We start from the raw sequence: 16,155 nt of genomic DNA on the forward strand, positions 1-16,155 counted from the left end.
CAAGCTTCGGGTCTTCCTGTGCCTCTGCCGCATTAATATTGAAAACTCTTCCGCGGCCTTGTCCATTCGTGTTCTCCTGGTTCGGGCAATTTCTAATAATGTGGCCCGGTTTTCCACATTTATAACAAACTACATTGGCATAACTTGCTCCGACACTACTTGCTCCGCCATTACTCGTTCCGACACCATTTGTTTCTTTCATTCTATTAATACTTGGTCCGTAGACCTCACACTTGGCCGCGCTATGACCATTTCTTTTACACTTGTTGCAAAATTTGGTGCAGAACCCCGAGTGATACTTTTCACACCTTTGGCATAGCTGCTTCTGATTGTTGTTGTTGTTGCGGTTATTATTGTTGTTGGGATGATTGTTGTAGTTGCTGTTGTTGTTGTTGTTGTTGTTGTTGTTGTTGTTGTTGTTGTTGTTGGGCTGTTTGTTGTAGTTGCGATTGATGTTGCGATTGTTGGGATAATTGTTGCGATTATTGTTGTAATTGCTGTTGTTGTTGTATTGGTGATTCTTATCACCGTTTTCCTCCCACTTTCTTTTGACTTGCTTCACATTGGCCTCTTCAGCAGTCTGTTCTTTAATTCTTTCTTCAATCTGGTTCACTAGTTTGTGAGCCATTCTACATGCCTGTTGTATGGAAGCGGGCTCGTGTGAACTTATATCTTCTTGGATTCTTTCCGGTAATCCTTTCACAAACGCGTCGATCTTCTCTTCCTCATCTTCGAATGCTCCCGAACACAATAGGCACAATTCTGTGAATCGTCTTTCGTACGTGGTAATATCAAATCCTTGGGTTCGTAACCCTCTAAGTTCTGTCTTGAGCTTATTGACCTCGGTTCTGGGACGGTACTTCTCGTTCATCAAGTGCTTGAATGCTGACCACGGTAGTGCGTAAGCATCATCTTGTCCCACTTGCTCTAGATAGGTATTCCACCATGTTAACGCAGAACCTGTGAAGGTATGCATAGCGTACTTCACTTTGTCCTCTTCAGTACACTTACTTATGGCAAACACCGATTCGACCTTCTCGGTCCACCGTTTCAATCCGATCGGTCCTTCGGTTCCATCAAATTCCAAAGGTTTGCAGGCAGTGAATTCTTTGTAGGTGCATCCTACACGATTTCCTGTACTGCTAGATCCAAGGTTATTGTTGGTATGTAGCGCAGCCTGTACTGCGGCTATGTTTGAAGCTAGAAAAGTACGGAATTCCTCTTCATTCATATTCACGGTGTGTCGAGTAGTCGGTGCCATTTCCTTCAAAATAGTCAAATGGAACAAGTTAATCATACAGAATATTAAGAGTAGTTAATAGTATTTCGTAGCATAATATGAACTCATTTATAAAAGCTTTTTCTTCATATTAGCGTTTTATAAGTTTAAATTCGGGTAGTACCTACCCGTTAAATTCATACTTAGTAGCTAATATACAATTCAACTACTACAATTCTATATGAAAAACTGATTATAATAATATTTCGCGTTCAAACTTTTACACAATATTTTACAAACTTACAATACCGCTTATTTTACATATAGCATGAAATATAGCACACAATAAATTTGTACAAGATGGTTGTGAAGATAATTCTAGCTAGTACACAAGTCGTTCAGCAAAGGCAATAAAGACACATAATTCATACGTCCAGAAACAAGTCATGCATTCTGGTTTTACTAGGATTACTTCCCATCCTTGGTCTTGTGGAACATAACCGTTATGGCCGTTGATAAGACAGCGTGTTGTAACGTCGTCAAAGGGACGAGGGTTACGTAATGTCCAACAGTCCCGTAACAATCTAAAAACCTCATTTCTTACCCCAATTACCGACTCCGTCACTTGTGGGAACGTTTTGTTTAATAGTTGTAGCCCGATGTTCTTGTTCTCACTTTGGTGAGAAGCGAACATTACTAATCCGTAAGCATAACATGCTTCTTTATGTTGCATGTTAGTCGCTTTTTCTAAATCACGAAGTCCAATATTCGGATATATTGAGTCAAAATAATTTCTTAACCCATTGCGTAAAATAGCATTTGGGTTTTCCGCAATATATGCGTCAAAGTAAACACATCGTAACTTATGGATTTCCCAATGTGATATCCCCCATCTTTCGAACGAAAGCCTTTTATAAACCAAGGCATTCTTGGAACGTTCTTCGAATGTCTTACAAACTGATCTCGCCTTAAATAGTTGTGCCGAAGAATTCTGACCGACTCTAGACAAGATTTCATCAATCATGTCTCCGGGTAGGTCTCTTAAAATATTGGGTTGTCTATCCATTTTGTGTTTTTATACTGTAAAATAGACAAGAGTTAGATTCATAAAAAAATACTTATTAATACAAGCAATTTTTACATATATCATAAAGCATAAGCACACTATATTACATATATTACACCACACGAATACAACTATCTTATTCCGACTCATTTGTTTCTTCTTCTTCGATTTTAGTTCGTTTTGCCAAGTTTCTAGGGATATATGATGTTCCCCTAATACGAGCCGTCGTTTTCCACATTGGTTTAGAAAAACCTGGTGGTTTAGAGGTTCCCGGGTCATTGTTACAACTTAAGGACTTCGGGGGTTGACGATACATATAAAGTTCATCGGGGTTGGAATTAGATTTCTCTATTTTTATGCCCTTTCCCTTATTATTTTCTTTTGCCTTTTTAAATTCAGTTGGGGTAATTTCTATAACATCATCGGAATTCTCGTTGGAATCCGATTCATCGGAGAATTGGTAATCCTCCCAATATTTTGCTTCCTTGGCGGAAACACCATTGACCATAATTAACCTTGGTCGGTTGGTTGAGGATTTTCTTTTACTTAACCGTTTTATTATTTCCCCCACCGGTTCTATTTCTTCATCCGGTTCCGATTCTTCTTCAGGTTCCGATTCTTCTTCCGGTTCCGACTCTTCTTCCGGTTCCTCTTCGGGAACTTGTGAATCAGTCCACGAATCATTCCAATTTACATTTGACTCTTCATTATTATTAGGTGAGTCAATGGAACTTGTTCTAGAGGTAGACATCTATCACATAATATCAAACGCGTTAAGAGATTAATATATCACATAATATTCACATGTTAAAAATATATAGTTTCCAACAAAATTTGTTAAGCAATCATTTTTCAAGTAAACACGGTCGAAGTCCAGACTCACTAATGCATCCTAACAAACTCGATAAGACACACTAATGCAAAATTCTGGTTCTCTAAGACCAACGCTCGGATACCAACTGAAATGTCCCGTTCTTATTGATTAAAAACGTTCCATATTAATTGATTTCGTTGCGAGGTTTTGACCTCTATATGAGACGTTTTTCAAAGACTGCATTCATTTTAAAACAAACCATAACCTTTATTTCATCAATAAAGGTTTAAAAAGCTTTACGTAGATTATCAAATAATGATAATCTAAAATATCCTGTTTACACACGACCATTACATAATGGTTTACAATACAAATATGTTACAACAAAATAAGTTTCTTGAATGCAGTTTTTACACAATATCATACAAGCATGGACTCCAAATCTCGTCCTTATTTAAGTATGCGACAGCGGAAGCTCTTAATAATCACCTGAGAATAAACATGCTTAAAACGTCAACAAAAAATGTTGGTGAGTTATAGGTTTAACCTATATATATCAAATCGTAACAATAGACCACAAGATTTCATATTTCAATACACATCCCATACATAGAGATAAAAATCATTCATATGGTGAACACCTGGTAACCGACATTAACAAGATGCATATATAAGAATATCCCCATCATTCCGGGACACCCTTCGGATATGATATAAATTTTGAAGTACTAAAGCATCCGGTACTTTGGATGGGGTTTGTTAGGCCCAATAGATCTATCTTTAGGATTCGCGTCAATTAGGGTGTCTGTTCCCTAATTCTTAGATTACCAGACTTATAAAAAGGGGCATATTCGATTTCGATAATTCAACCATAGAATGTAGTTTCACGTACTTGTGTCTATTTTGTAAATCATTTATAAAACCTGCATGTATTCTCATCTCAAAAATATTAGATTTTAAAAGTGGGACTATAACTCACTTTCACAGATTTTTACTTCGTCGGGAAGTAAGACTTGGCCACTGGTTGATTCACGAACCTATAACAATATATACATATATATCAAAGTATGTTCAAAATATATTTACAACACTTTTAATATATTTTGATGTTTTAAGTTTATTAAGTCAGCTGTCCTCGTTAGTAACCTACAACTAGTTGTCCACAGTTAGATGTACATAAATAAATCGATAAATATTATCTTGAATCAATCCACGACCTAGTGTATACGTATCTCAGTATTGATCACAACTCAAACTATATATATTTTGGAATCAACCTCAACCCTGTATAGCTAACTCCAACATTCACATATAGAGTGTCTATGGTTGTTCCGAAATATATATAGATGTGTCGACATGATAGGTCGAAACATTGTATACGTGTCTATGGTATCTCAAGATTACATAATATACAATACAAGTTGATTAAGTTATGGTTGGAATAGATTTGTTACAAATTTTCACGTAGCTAAAATGAGAAAAATTATCCAATCTTGTTTTACCCATAACTTCTTCATTTTAAATCCGTTTTGAGTGAATCAAATTGCTATGGTTTCATATTGAACTCTATTTTATGAATCTAAACACAAAAAGTATAGGTTTATAGTCGGAAAAATAAGTTACAAGTCATTTTTGTAAAGGTAGTCATTTCAGTCGAAAGAACGACGTCTAGATGACCATTTTAGAAAACATACTTCCACTTTGAGTTTAACCATAATTTTTGGATATAGTTTCATGTTCATAATAAAAATCATTTTCTCAGAATAACAACTTTTAAATCAAAGTTTATCATAGTTTTTAATTAACTAACCCAAAACAGCCCGCGGTGTTACTACGACGGCGTAAATCCGGTTTTACAGTGTTTTTCGTGTTTCCAGTTTTTAAATAATTAAGTTAGCATATCATATAGATATAGAACATGTGTTTAGTTGATTTTAAAAGTCAAGTTAGAAGGATTAACTTTTGTTTGCGAACAAGTTTAGAATTAACTAAACTATGTTCTAGTGATTACAAGTTTAAATCTTCGAATAAGATAGCTTTATATGTATGAATCGAATGATGTTATGAACATCATTACTACCTTAAGTTCCTTGGATAAACCTACTGGAAAAGAGAAAAATGGATCTAGCTTCAACGGATCCTTGGATGGCTCGAAGTTCTTGAAGCAGAATCATGACACGAAAACAAGTTCAAGTAAGATCATCACTTGAAATAAGATTGTTATAGTTATAGAAATTGAACCAAAGTTTGAATATGATTATTACCTTGTATTAGAATGATAACCTACTGTAAGAAACAAAGATTTCTTGAGGTTGGATGATCACCTTACAAGATTGGAAATGAGCTAGCAAACTTGAAAGTATTCTTGATTTTATGTAACTAGAACTTGTAGAATTTATGAAGAACACTTAGAACTTGAAGATAGAACTTAAGAGAGATCAATTAGATGAAGAAAATTTAAGAATGAAAGTGTTTGTAGGTGTTTTTGGTCGTTGGTGTATGGATTAGATATAAAGGATATGTAATTTTGTTTTCATGTAAATAAGTCATGAATGATTACTCATATTTTTGTAATTTTATGAGATATTTCATTCTAGTTGCCAAATGATGGTTCCCACATGTGTTAGGTGACTCACATGGGCTGCTAAGAGCTGATCATTGGAGTGTATATACCAATAGTACATACATCTAAAAGCTGTGTATTGTACGAGTACGAATACGGGTGCATACGAGTAGAATTGTTGATGAAACTGAACGAGGATGTAATTGTAAGCATTTTTGTTAAGTAGAAGTATTTTGATAAGTGTATTGAAGTCTTTCAAAAGTGTATAAATACATATTAAAACACTACATGTATATACATTTTAACTGAGTCGTTAAGTCATCGTTAGTCGTTACATGTAAATGTTGTTTTGAAACCTTTAGGTTAACGATCTTGTTGAATGTTGTTAACCCATTATTTAATATAAGAAATGAGATGTTAAATTGTTATATTATCATGATATTATGATATATAATATATCTTAGTATGATATATATACAGTTAAATGTCGTTACAACGATAATCGTTACATATATGTCTCGTTTCGAAATCATTAAGTTAGTAGTCTTATTTTTACATATGTATTTCATTGTTAATACACTTAATAATATATTTACCTATCATTTAACATAATTAACCAAGTGTATCAATATCTTAATATGATTCATATGTACCTAGTAAGACGTTGTTATAACGATAATCGTTATATATATCGTTTTCGAGTTTCTTAAATTAATAGTCTCATTTTTATGTATATAACTCATTGTTAAAATACCTAATGAGATACATACTTATAATAAAATCATGTTAACTATATATATAACCATATATATGTCATCGTATAGTTTTTACAAGTTTTAACGTTCGTGAATCACCGGTCAACTTGGGTGGTCAATTGTCTATATGAAACCTATTTCAATTAATCAAGTCTTAACAAGTTTGATTGCTTAACATGTTGGAAACACTTAATCATGTAAATAACAATTTCATTTAATATATATATAAACATGGAAAAATTCGGGTCACTACAGGTCTGATCTGTGCCCATGTCCTTTCTCCTTGCCTCTTCACTGATTAGGGCATCCTTGACCATTGACATGGTAAGTTTGCCATTCGGGGCTGAGTTGCTGAGTGTTACTACCAGCGTTTCCCAACTATCGGGAAGGGAACTGAGTAGCAGTAGCGCCTGAACTTCGTCGCCAAGCGGCATCTCTACAGACGATAACTGGTTGACCAAGCTCTGGAACTCACTGGTATGCTCGGCAACTGAAGTTCCACTTTTGAGCTTCATGTTGACTAAATGCCTCATCAGCAGGGCTTTATTCCGAGCAGTCTTGGCCTGGTACATGTCCTCCAACTTTTTCCAGAGGACATATGCGTCTGTCTCCTGTGCAACATGGTGGAAGACACTATGATCAATCCATTGACGGATGTGACCAATAGTTTTTTGGTTTGATTTCTTCCACTCTTTCTCTTTGGCAGAATCAGGGTTTATACCCTTCAATTCAATAGGATCGAACAAATTCTTACAGCTAAGGAGATCTTCCATCCGAGGTTTCCACAGCGTGTAGTTTGTGGCTGTGAGCATAATCATAGCTTCGGAAGATGATGTTGACTCTTCTGTGGACATTATCACCTTACAAATAATTTTTCAACACAAACGGGATTGAATTGTAGAAAACAAAGATCACCGTTACGTCCGGAACGGTTGAAAATGGTGGAATAGACACTTCGCGGCTTAAATTCCACTTACGGGGAAAAATTATAATTTTTATAAACTTCAGGGACAAAAAAATGAAATTCTGAAAATTTCAGGGACCAAATTGTAAAATTTCAGAATTGTTACAGTACTGCTACAGGAACTTGCTACAGTGCCGCCAGCTGCTACAGTGAATTGCTACAGGACTGCTACAATGATCGTCTTCTCCGGCGAAAATTCCGGCACCGGTCGTCTTCTCCGGCGAGATTCCGGCGAGTTGACCAAACTTTGACCGCGTTTTCTGGGCTCGTTATAACTCCGTTTAAGTCGCCGTTTTTTGCGTTGGACTCGGTTCGACGAGACGGATCCAATGGTACACTCAAAATTGAATTTTGAGAAAACTTCAGAAGACCTAAAAACTCAACCAACGTCTCTAACCAAGCTCTGATACCACTTGTTAGGAAGAGATGATCGCCTGGACGTTGGGAGATACAAATTTGAGAGAAAAACAACTCTATTACACACAAGAATAGATTTACAGAGTATTACAAAACTCTTACAAAAAAACTCTCAAACTTACACACTCTCAAGGTTGTGATTACACTTCTCTGAGTGATTTTGGGATGATTTACAACTGAGGTTTGCACCTCTATTTATAGCAAAAATTCTATGGTGGTGGAATGGTGTGAACGGAGAAGGTTGGCGGCCGTCATCGTTATCAACTTTGCTACTTCCATATGAGTTGTCAAGGTTGCCTACTTTGAATATCTAGAAGGTGGGCTTCTAAATTGTAGGCTGGAAATCTTCAAGATATATATATATATATATATATATATATATATATATATATATATATATATATATATATATATATATATATATATAGTGGTAGGATCAAGAGAGAAGTAACCAATCGGGGGGAAGCAAAAACTTTTTTTTTTTTTCGTTTTTTGAAAAAACTTTGTTCACGAACATTATAGATGCGATGAAAATATGAACATTTAGTAGAGACACTTTGTGATAAATGTTTTTATTTTGGCCGAAAAACGCTCGATGAAGTAATATATAACAGTTATCGTGTTTTTTGAGCGTATGTTGAGGGTTTAGCTATTGGGGTTTAGATATTAGGGTTTAGATATTAGGGTTTATAGGGTTTAGATATTAGGTTTAGAAATTTAGGGTTTAGGGTTTAGATTTAGGATTTAGATTGAGTTTTTAACACGAACGGTTTAGAGTTTAGGGTTTAGGGTTTAGGGTTTGGGGTTTTGGGTTTATGGAATAAACCCAAAACACCAAACCCTAAACACCAAACCCTAAACCCTAAACTCTAAATCGGGCTAAATTTTACTTCATAAAACATGAAAAAGAAAAAAACGTTCATATTCTTCACGAACAATATTATCTTGAATGATATTTTTGTCGATCGTTTTCTCGCCTAAATAATAACATTCATCACGAAGTGTCTCTTCTAAATGTTCATATTTTCGTGTGATCTTGATGCCGGAAAAAAAAAAATTCCAAAAAAAACGAAAAAAAAAAAAAAATTTTGTTTCCCCCCGATTGGTTACTTCCCCATTGATCCTGCCCCTAATCGAGCAATCGAATGAATTTTTATATGTTTAAGTTATTAATGAAACGTATTTTTAACCGGATTACTCGGTGATTATTTTCGACCATTTCTCCTGATGACATCTCAAAATGTGATGTGTGAGGAGTTGACCTACCTGTGGTAGTGGAAATCTTTCCTATGCTAGTCATATGTTTGGTTGGATGCAGGATCTACTTCATGAGCAGTGCTACAGACGTACATGGGCATAACATAGTGGTGTCCAGAGGAGTGCATGCACCTTCTAAAATTTGAGTACTTTCACTTGATTTGTGTAATATTTATAATAAATATTTAGGGGTAAAGAGTTAATGTTGCTCCCTCTTTCTAAAAAAAGTTTCAAGTTTCGCCACTGCGGATGTATATGATATCAATACGAGCTCTCTTTTCGTATCGCTAGTGATGTTTAAAGCCAAGTAGTCAAATGGTGTTATGCTTTCGTGTCTCTTGACGTGGTGAACACTGAGTGTTTTTTATCAACGAGCCTTACACCCATTCACATTAAATCATCCAAAGTTCATTTTTGTTATGCATGAATTATTGAATAAGTAGTCTTCCTATTAAAGTTAATATCACAATAACCACCACTAAATTATATTGTGATGGATTATATCTTTTAATCAAAATTTATTAATAACAATCATCTTACTATTAATATCATCGGATAAAATCACTATATGTTAACAAATAATACATTGATTAGTAACCAATTGGCTACCTCATGTCACATAGTATTATTTTATAGATGATGAGATATTCAACAAGGATTTTGATAAATCCAGTTAACTTAAGCTATTTTATTTTATACGGAGTATAACAAAAAAGCATATTATATATTATATATAATATTTATATTTATATTTATATTATATTATAAAACAAACAATCTCATAATCCATTACCTAAACAACTTCAAATCTTCATCATTTTCAAACGTGTGTCTCAGCACAACACTTGTTCTGTTTCAAGATTTCACCATCAACTACACAAACCAACATCATCTATTTTGTCGATACAGAGCTTCTTGTAACTAATTATTGATTTCAATAATTCCATAAGCAATCCAAATCAATTGGTCCATTTGAAGTTGATGGGTCCTCTTGATCTTCAATTCCCCTTTTACCCTTTTCAAAATTCGACGAAACTTCTATTTTTTTCGCCGAGCTCACCTGTGTCTCTACTGACCCTGTAATCATTTCTGTTTCAGTTTTCAATCCGTAACCGTAGGTCCCTATTAAACCACTCAATATTGATTGATCATGAATGGGAAGTGGAGAAGTAGAAGGGAATTGATTCATAATTTGATCGGTTTGGTTTTCGAGCAACAAATTTGAATTCGAATCGAATGGGAATATTGGATCATTAATGAATGTATTGATCATGCTCTTGTGACTTTGTTCAATATTAATTGGATCGGAGAAGCAGGGTACGCTGATCAAGTCGTATTTATCTGAAATAATCATCTTGCCATCAAAAGCTGACGGAGAGTCCATCAAAGGTGGCAGAGAAACAGAAACACCACCGGAATCAATCCTTATCAGCCCTGAAATGTGAACTTTTTTTCCGTCTAAAGTCTTGTGAAACACACGACAAATCACCCATTCGTTCTATGAATTCAAATTAAAAATAATTAAAAACAGGGAAAAACAGGGGAAGAATTAGGAATCAAGAATTTTAATACCTTGGCTGATTTTGGCAAGTTTTGTAGAGAGAGTTTACCCTCTAATCTAAATTCATGAATTACCCAATTTGTTTTTTCCCCTTTTGGAGCTCTGCCCATGTAAAAAACTAATGTTTTTTTCATTCCAACGAGCAATCGTCCTCGAAAAATTTCTTTATCTTTTCCGGTAGCTTTCCAATAGCCGGAAGCAGTAGCTCTATTTGTCTTTAATCCGGTCGGGTACTTCTTATCTCTAAGGCAGAAGAAATACCACTCTTTTTCTCCTATTTTAGCCATCCCTTTGAAAATTAAAGAAATCCAAAAAGTTGGACACTTTTTAATGAGTATTGCATTGCATTTGCATGAAATTATAAAAGAAAAGTAGAATTTGAATTACTTTTAAAAAAAAAAAGAAAAAAAAACTCACTAGGCAAATCCCATGGCTCAATTTTGTTCATGTCCACCTCTCCAATTTCTCTAGAAACAAAACTGTCATCTACAACTTTTTTTGAAAGATAATGAGTGATTAACTCTTCATCAGTTGGATGAAATCGAAATCCGGGAGGCAAATCCATTTGATCATTTTCTTCAACAGGAAAAGAAAGTTTCTCCATGAACTAAAACTCTTGAAAATTATTTCTTCTTCACACTAAAAAAGATGAATATTTTATAAAAACTATCAATTTCTAGGCCAAGATTTTATATGGGTTTTTCATAAAACAGCTTTATGCACTGGCTTTTGAAGTTGAAGGAATATATATCGAGGTTGATTGGTCCTGAAAGCTATGGGAAATCATTGAAGAAGTAGAAAAAAGTAGCCATGAAAAAAAGTAAAACCAAAAGATAGTGTAAGCAGAAAGATTGAGGTATTTTTAAGGAAAAAAGGAAACAGAATGAACAATTCAAGGCCCTAAATACTTTTTTTAAGGTGTGGGGGAGGGTAGATGTGGCATTTTTGCCATATTGTTAACTTTATTACAATGAATTTCATTACATGTAATGAATATTTGGATGTTGGACTAATTCCTTAAACCAAGTTACATGTAATATGGATGTAAATAAATGAAGGTGAATGAACCAATATCATGATGTCCGTGTATGCATCGGAAATTTGGAGATCATCGATGTAAACAATCTGATTTGTATTAATTTGGTTTACTACTCTATACATTTTCATGTTTATTACTCCCTCCGTGACAGAATTATTGTCTGAATTGTTTTCTTAGATTTAATTTTTTTTTTAAATTATCTATTATGTCATTGGTTGAATAAATTATTTTAAGTAAATAAATTTATTATAAATTGTAATTAGTAAATTTGTTTCCATATTAAATGGTATGTTTTCAATTATAAAAAGGGTATAATTGAAAATAAAGTGATTTTCTATTATTATTTAAAGTAACGAACAATTTTTTGAGAACAAACAAAAATAATAAAGTATACAATTATTTTAGGACGAAGTTAAATATGTTCACTTTTAAAAATAAATAATCAATCTTAAATCTTACTCATATTTGCACCTTTTTTTTACACAGTTTATACGTTATAAAGTAAAATTAACATTTGACTCTTAGAATAAAAAAAATTTATAATTATATTTATATTTATTTAAAATTGTGTGTCGAACATCGATAACACACTTAGGGTGTGTTTAATTACATCATGATATAATGCAGACAGCTAAGCGGTAAAGTAATCAAGTATATGGACCATTTTCTGTATATATCTCAAAGCAAACCTTCTTTCCAATTGTTTTCAGAACAAACATGATATATTTCACAAATGATTCAGAAACTGAACTCATAATCCAATTTATTACCATATTATTGTTGGTGTCCCAAAGTTCAGCCTTATTAGGATCATCAGCTAACCTAATCACATTTACAGTCACAAACCCTAGCTTACGCTTTGTTGACAAAGCAATCTCCATTGACCTTCGCCATGAACGATAATTTTGAGTTCCAACTAATTTCTCTTGAATCGATAGTGAACCAGGACCATCCGTCGGATGCATGTAGAGAGGATTTCGGAAAGCTTGTTGTGGATCCATGAAATTGACTTAAGCGGAAGCAATTTTAACAGTTAACAAACAGACGAAACATAATCGAAATCAATTTGAGTTAAACTACTACACGCTCTAATACCATAAAGAGTTTAACACGAAAAAAATGATTTCAACATTGTTTGATTCGATTAAACTGATTTACAATCACATGATTACATTTTGAATCTGAATACCTCTCTAATTACACAGTTTACTGAAATCTAACTACCTTAACTGCTACTAAGACTATTCTCAACCATGACATCTATCATGGAACCACATCAGCACCACCTCTGCAGCTTCTCCATTTCACTTTATCAATCACATTCACTAACAACCATCACACCAACCACATTGACTCCCGTTCCAATTTTATTTATTTTTATTATATTATTATTATATTTATATTTTTTAATTATTATGAATATTACTATTATTAATTATTATTATTATTATTATTATTAAAAAATATATATAAAAAATCCATACACTTAAACACTTTGTATTATGTTATTATTTTTATTTATTACTAATTAAAAAAATGTAAAAACCCTTGTGATTTGAGGCCAAACACCTGTCCATCTATATTATCATATCTTTTCTATTTTCCATCTCTTTCTCATTCATACATATAGAATATAGATACGCATATATATACAGACACTATTTTTTAAAGCTTAAAAAAATAAGAACAATACATAAACAGATCATGTACTCCGTCCCTTAGAATGTCATTGCATAGCATATTGGAGGACGGTGGTTCAACGGCGGAGCACAAGATGGGTGCTAGCAACGGAGCCGTTGATCGGCGGCCCAACGGCGACCCCATTGAAAGTAGTCTAAGAACCTTTAACAACTTAATTATCTAAAAGGATACAAAACATAACCCTGGACTATTAATAAATATAAATACAAACTAGTTCATACACATCATAAGTTTGAGCTATATACAAAACAAAGCTTTCTTACTGCCTCTTATTTGGATCAACACAACTAGGTGTTGTCACTTCTTTGATCATCATAGCTTTCTGATGTGTCTTCTATGAGTCAACATAACTTCGTGTTGTCTTTTCGTTAAGACATCAGAACATTTATGTTGTTTCTTCGGTACCACAAACATTACGGTCCATCCTTGATTTGACTGTAGAAGACTTGTTTAATAAACGACTTTATAATTTGACTTGTTATGACACGTTTTAAGGTATCGGTCGTACGCTAGAAAAAATAGAGCTTTAACTTGTGTTATTTACCATACTTATATATATAAATTTATTGTAATCATTAAAACATACGAGCATTTAACATTTGAATATTGACCTGACACTATTAACCTACACTAAGTATAAATTAATCATATCATGGCTACTAAAGTTTTACATCTATTAGACTTTTTCTTCTCGTCGGCTACTCTTATTGGATGCAATTCGTCTAACGTGGTGTCCTATTCATTTTCTTCTCATTCGGGGAAGGTCATTCATGTCGATAGAATAAATGAGAAGTTGACTAAACCATGCTTCAAAAGCCGGAAAGTATCTTTCATGGCTGAAAACCTTGCCTTGGTTTGATCCTTATTGTATATTTGTTTTGTTAATTCTTGGCTTTTGTTTTATCATGGTTGGTGTGTTTAGATGATTGTTTCATTATTGTTTGGAATCGTTTCTAGTATTGCTTACGTGTTTGGTATTGTGGTTCTTTTGTCCTATTTATATGGGTTGGCTGTTGTCCCGGTTTGGTTTGATTTTAGAATGCGGTTGAAAGGACCCGTCCTAATCCTCCTAGATGAAATCATCAACATCTGGTCCCATTGCGATGATCGACTCCAAGTAATGTCCTTAAAATAAGCAAATGCACAACGGAAGATTTCTTTCAAGTCCTGAGAATAACATGCTTTAAAACGTCAACATAAAGTTGGTGAGATATAGGTTTGATGCTAGCAGTGTTATAACTATGGACCACAAGATTTCATATATTTAAACATAATACACTCGCAAGTGTATGTAAAAGTAGTTAAGCACTTGGTAACCATACTTAACATTTAAATCATCGGAGCATATTCTTAAATAATTGCTACACCGTACCAAGTGTAGTATACAGAAACGAAGTACTGTGCAACCGTTGAAAACTGGTCGTCCAGCCCGGTTGGGGTTGTCAGGCCCGATAGATCTATCAACAGGATTCGCGTTTACATTCCTCATGTAAATATTAGCTACCAAGTATAAAGAAATATGCCATGGTACAACTCAACATAGAATTTATTTTTGATCACTTGTGTCCATAACGTAAAACATAAAATGCATGTATTCTCATCCCAAAATATTTAGAGTTTAAAAGGGACTATATACTCACCTAATGTATTTTGTAGTAAAAATACATATAACATCATTGATCAATTATAAGGTTGGCATCGGATTCACGAACCTATATTAATTATATATTTATTAACACATATATGGTAATCGAACAAATTTATATATTATTAGAGATTTAATTGTTATTTTAATTAGGTTTTTCATTAATAACCTTATAAATTACAAAAGTATTAATATGATTATGTTATGTGTAGTAAATATAGTTTTATGTAACTAATAGTTATTTGATAAAATAATATTGATAAAAGTTGTTTTATTTTACCATAATAATAATAATAATAATAATAATAATAATAATAATAATAATAATAATAATAATAATAATAATAACAATAATAATAATAATAATAATAATAATAATACTAATGGTTATTATGATAATGATATTGATAATGTAAAAATAATAATATTAATGTCAAAATAATAATAAGGATAGTAATAATAATAATTTTGATAAAAATGATAATTTCTCTAATTATGATAATATTAATAGTAAAAATGATATTTTTAATATAAATGATAGTTTTTAATAAAAATGATAATATTAATAATATTAATGATATTATTAATAATAATTTTAATAATAATAATAATAATAATAATAATAATAATAATAATAATAATAATAATAATAATAATAATAATAATAATAATAATAATAATAATAATGATATTAGTAATAATAATAAATAGATAAATAACTACCTTAAGGGAGTAGCCCTAAAAATAATGCCCAAGTCCGAGTTTGAACCCGTGACGTTCCGCTAACCCAATAATATCCTTAACCATTTTTCCATTTCATTTTATCTGATTTAATACCCCGAATAAATTTTTATAACCCAAATCTATCTGTTATCCATTTTTCTTTTCTTTACATCTCATCATCATCATTATTATCTAACATCGTAACTACATCATTATGATCATAACCGCCTTTCATCAATATCATATTATCATCATCATCATCATCTTATTAACAACATGTTCATAATCATAATCATCTTCATTACTTTTCCTTGTCACTTCTATCTTAATTATCATTACTTCCATATCAACTATTATCACCTTAATTCTTATCATGTTCACAATCATCATCATCATTATTTGACACTTATCATTATAGCTATGTCATCATT

General features: G+C 32.8%; 1 protein-coding gene across 1 annotated transcript; it reads right to left on the reverse strand.

The window, feature by feature from the left end:
• Window positions 1-9,844: 9,844 nt before the first annotated feature.
• On the reverse strand, window positions 9,845-11,276 carry LOC139892408 (NAC domain-containing protein 79-like). The gene is made up of 3 exons (XM_071875471.1): window positions 11,034-11,276; window positions 10,628-10,905; window positions 9,845-10,553 (listed from the first exon to the last, which is right to left on the reverse strand). The coding sequence occupies exons 1-3, from the start codon at window positions 11,218-11,220 to the stop codon at window positions 9,990-9,992; spliced, it is 1,029 nt and encodes a 342-aa protein (XP_071731572.1). The 5' UTR covers window positions 11,221-11,276; the 3' UTR covers window positions 9,845-9,989.
• Between the last annotated feature and the right edge of the window lie 4,879 nt (window positions 11,277-16,155).

This window comes from Rutidosis leptorrhynchoides, chromosome 2, assembly GCF_046630445.1.
Source record: "Rutidosis leptorrhynchoides isolate AG116_Rl617_1_P2 chromosome 2, CSIRO_AGI_Rlap_v1, whole genome shotgun sequence".
NCBI classification, from domain to species: domain Eukaryota; kingdom Viridiplantae; phylum Streptophyta; class Magnoliopsida; order Asterales; family Asteraceae; genus Rutidosis; species Rutidosis leptorrhynchoides.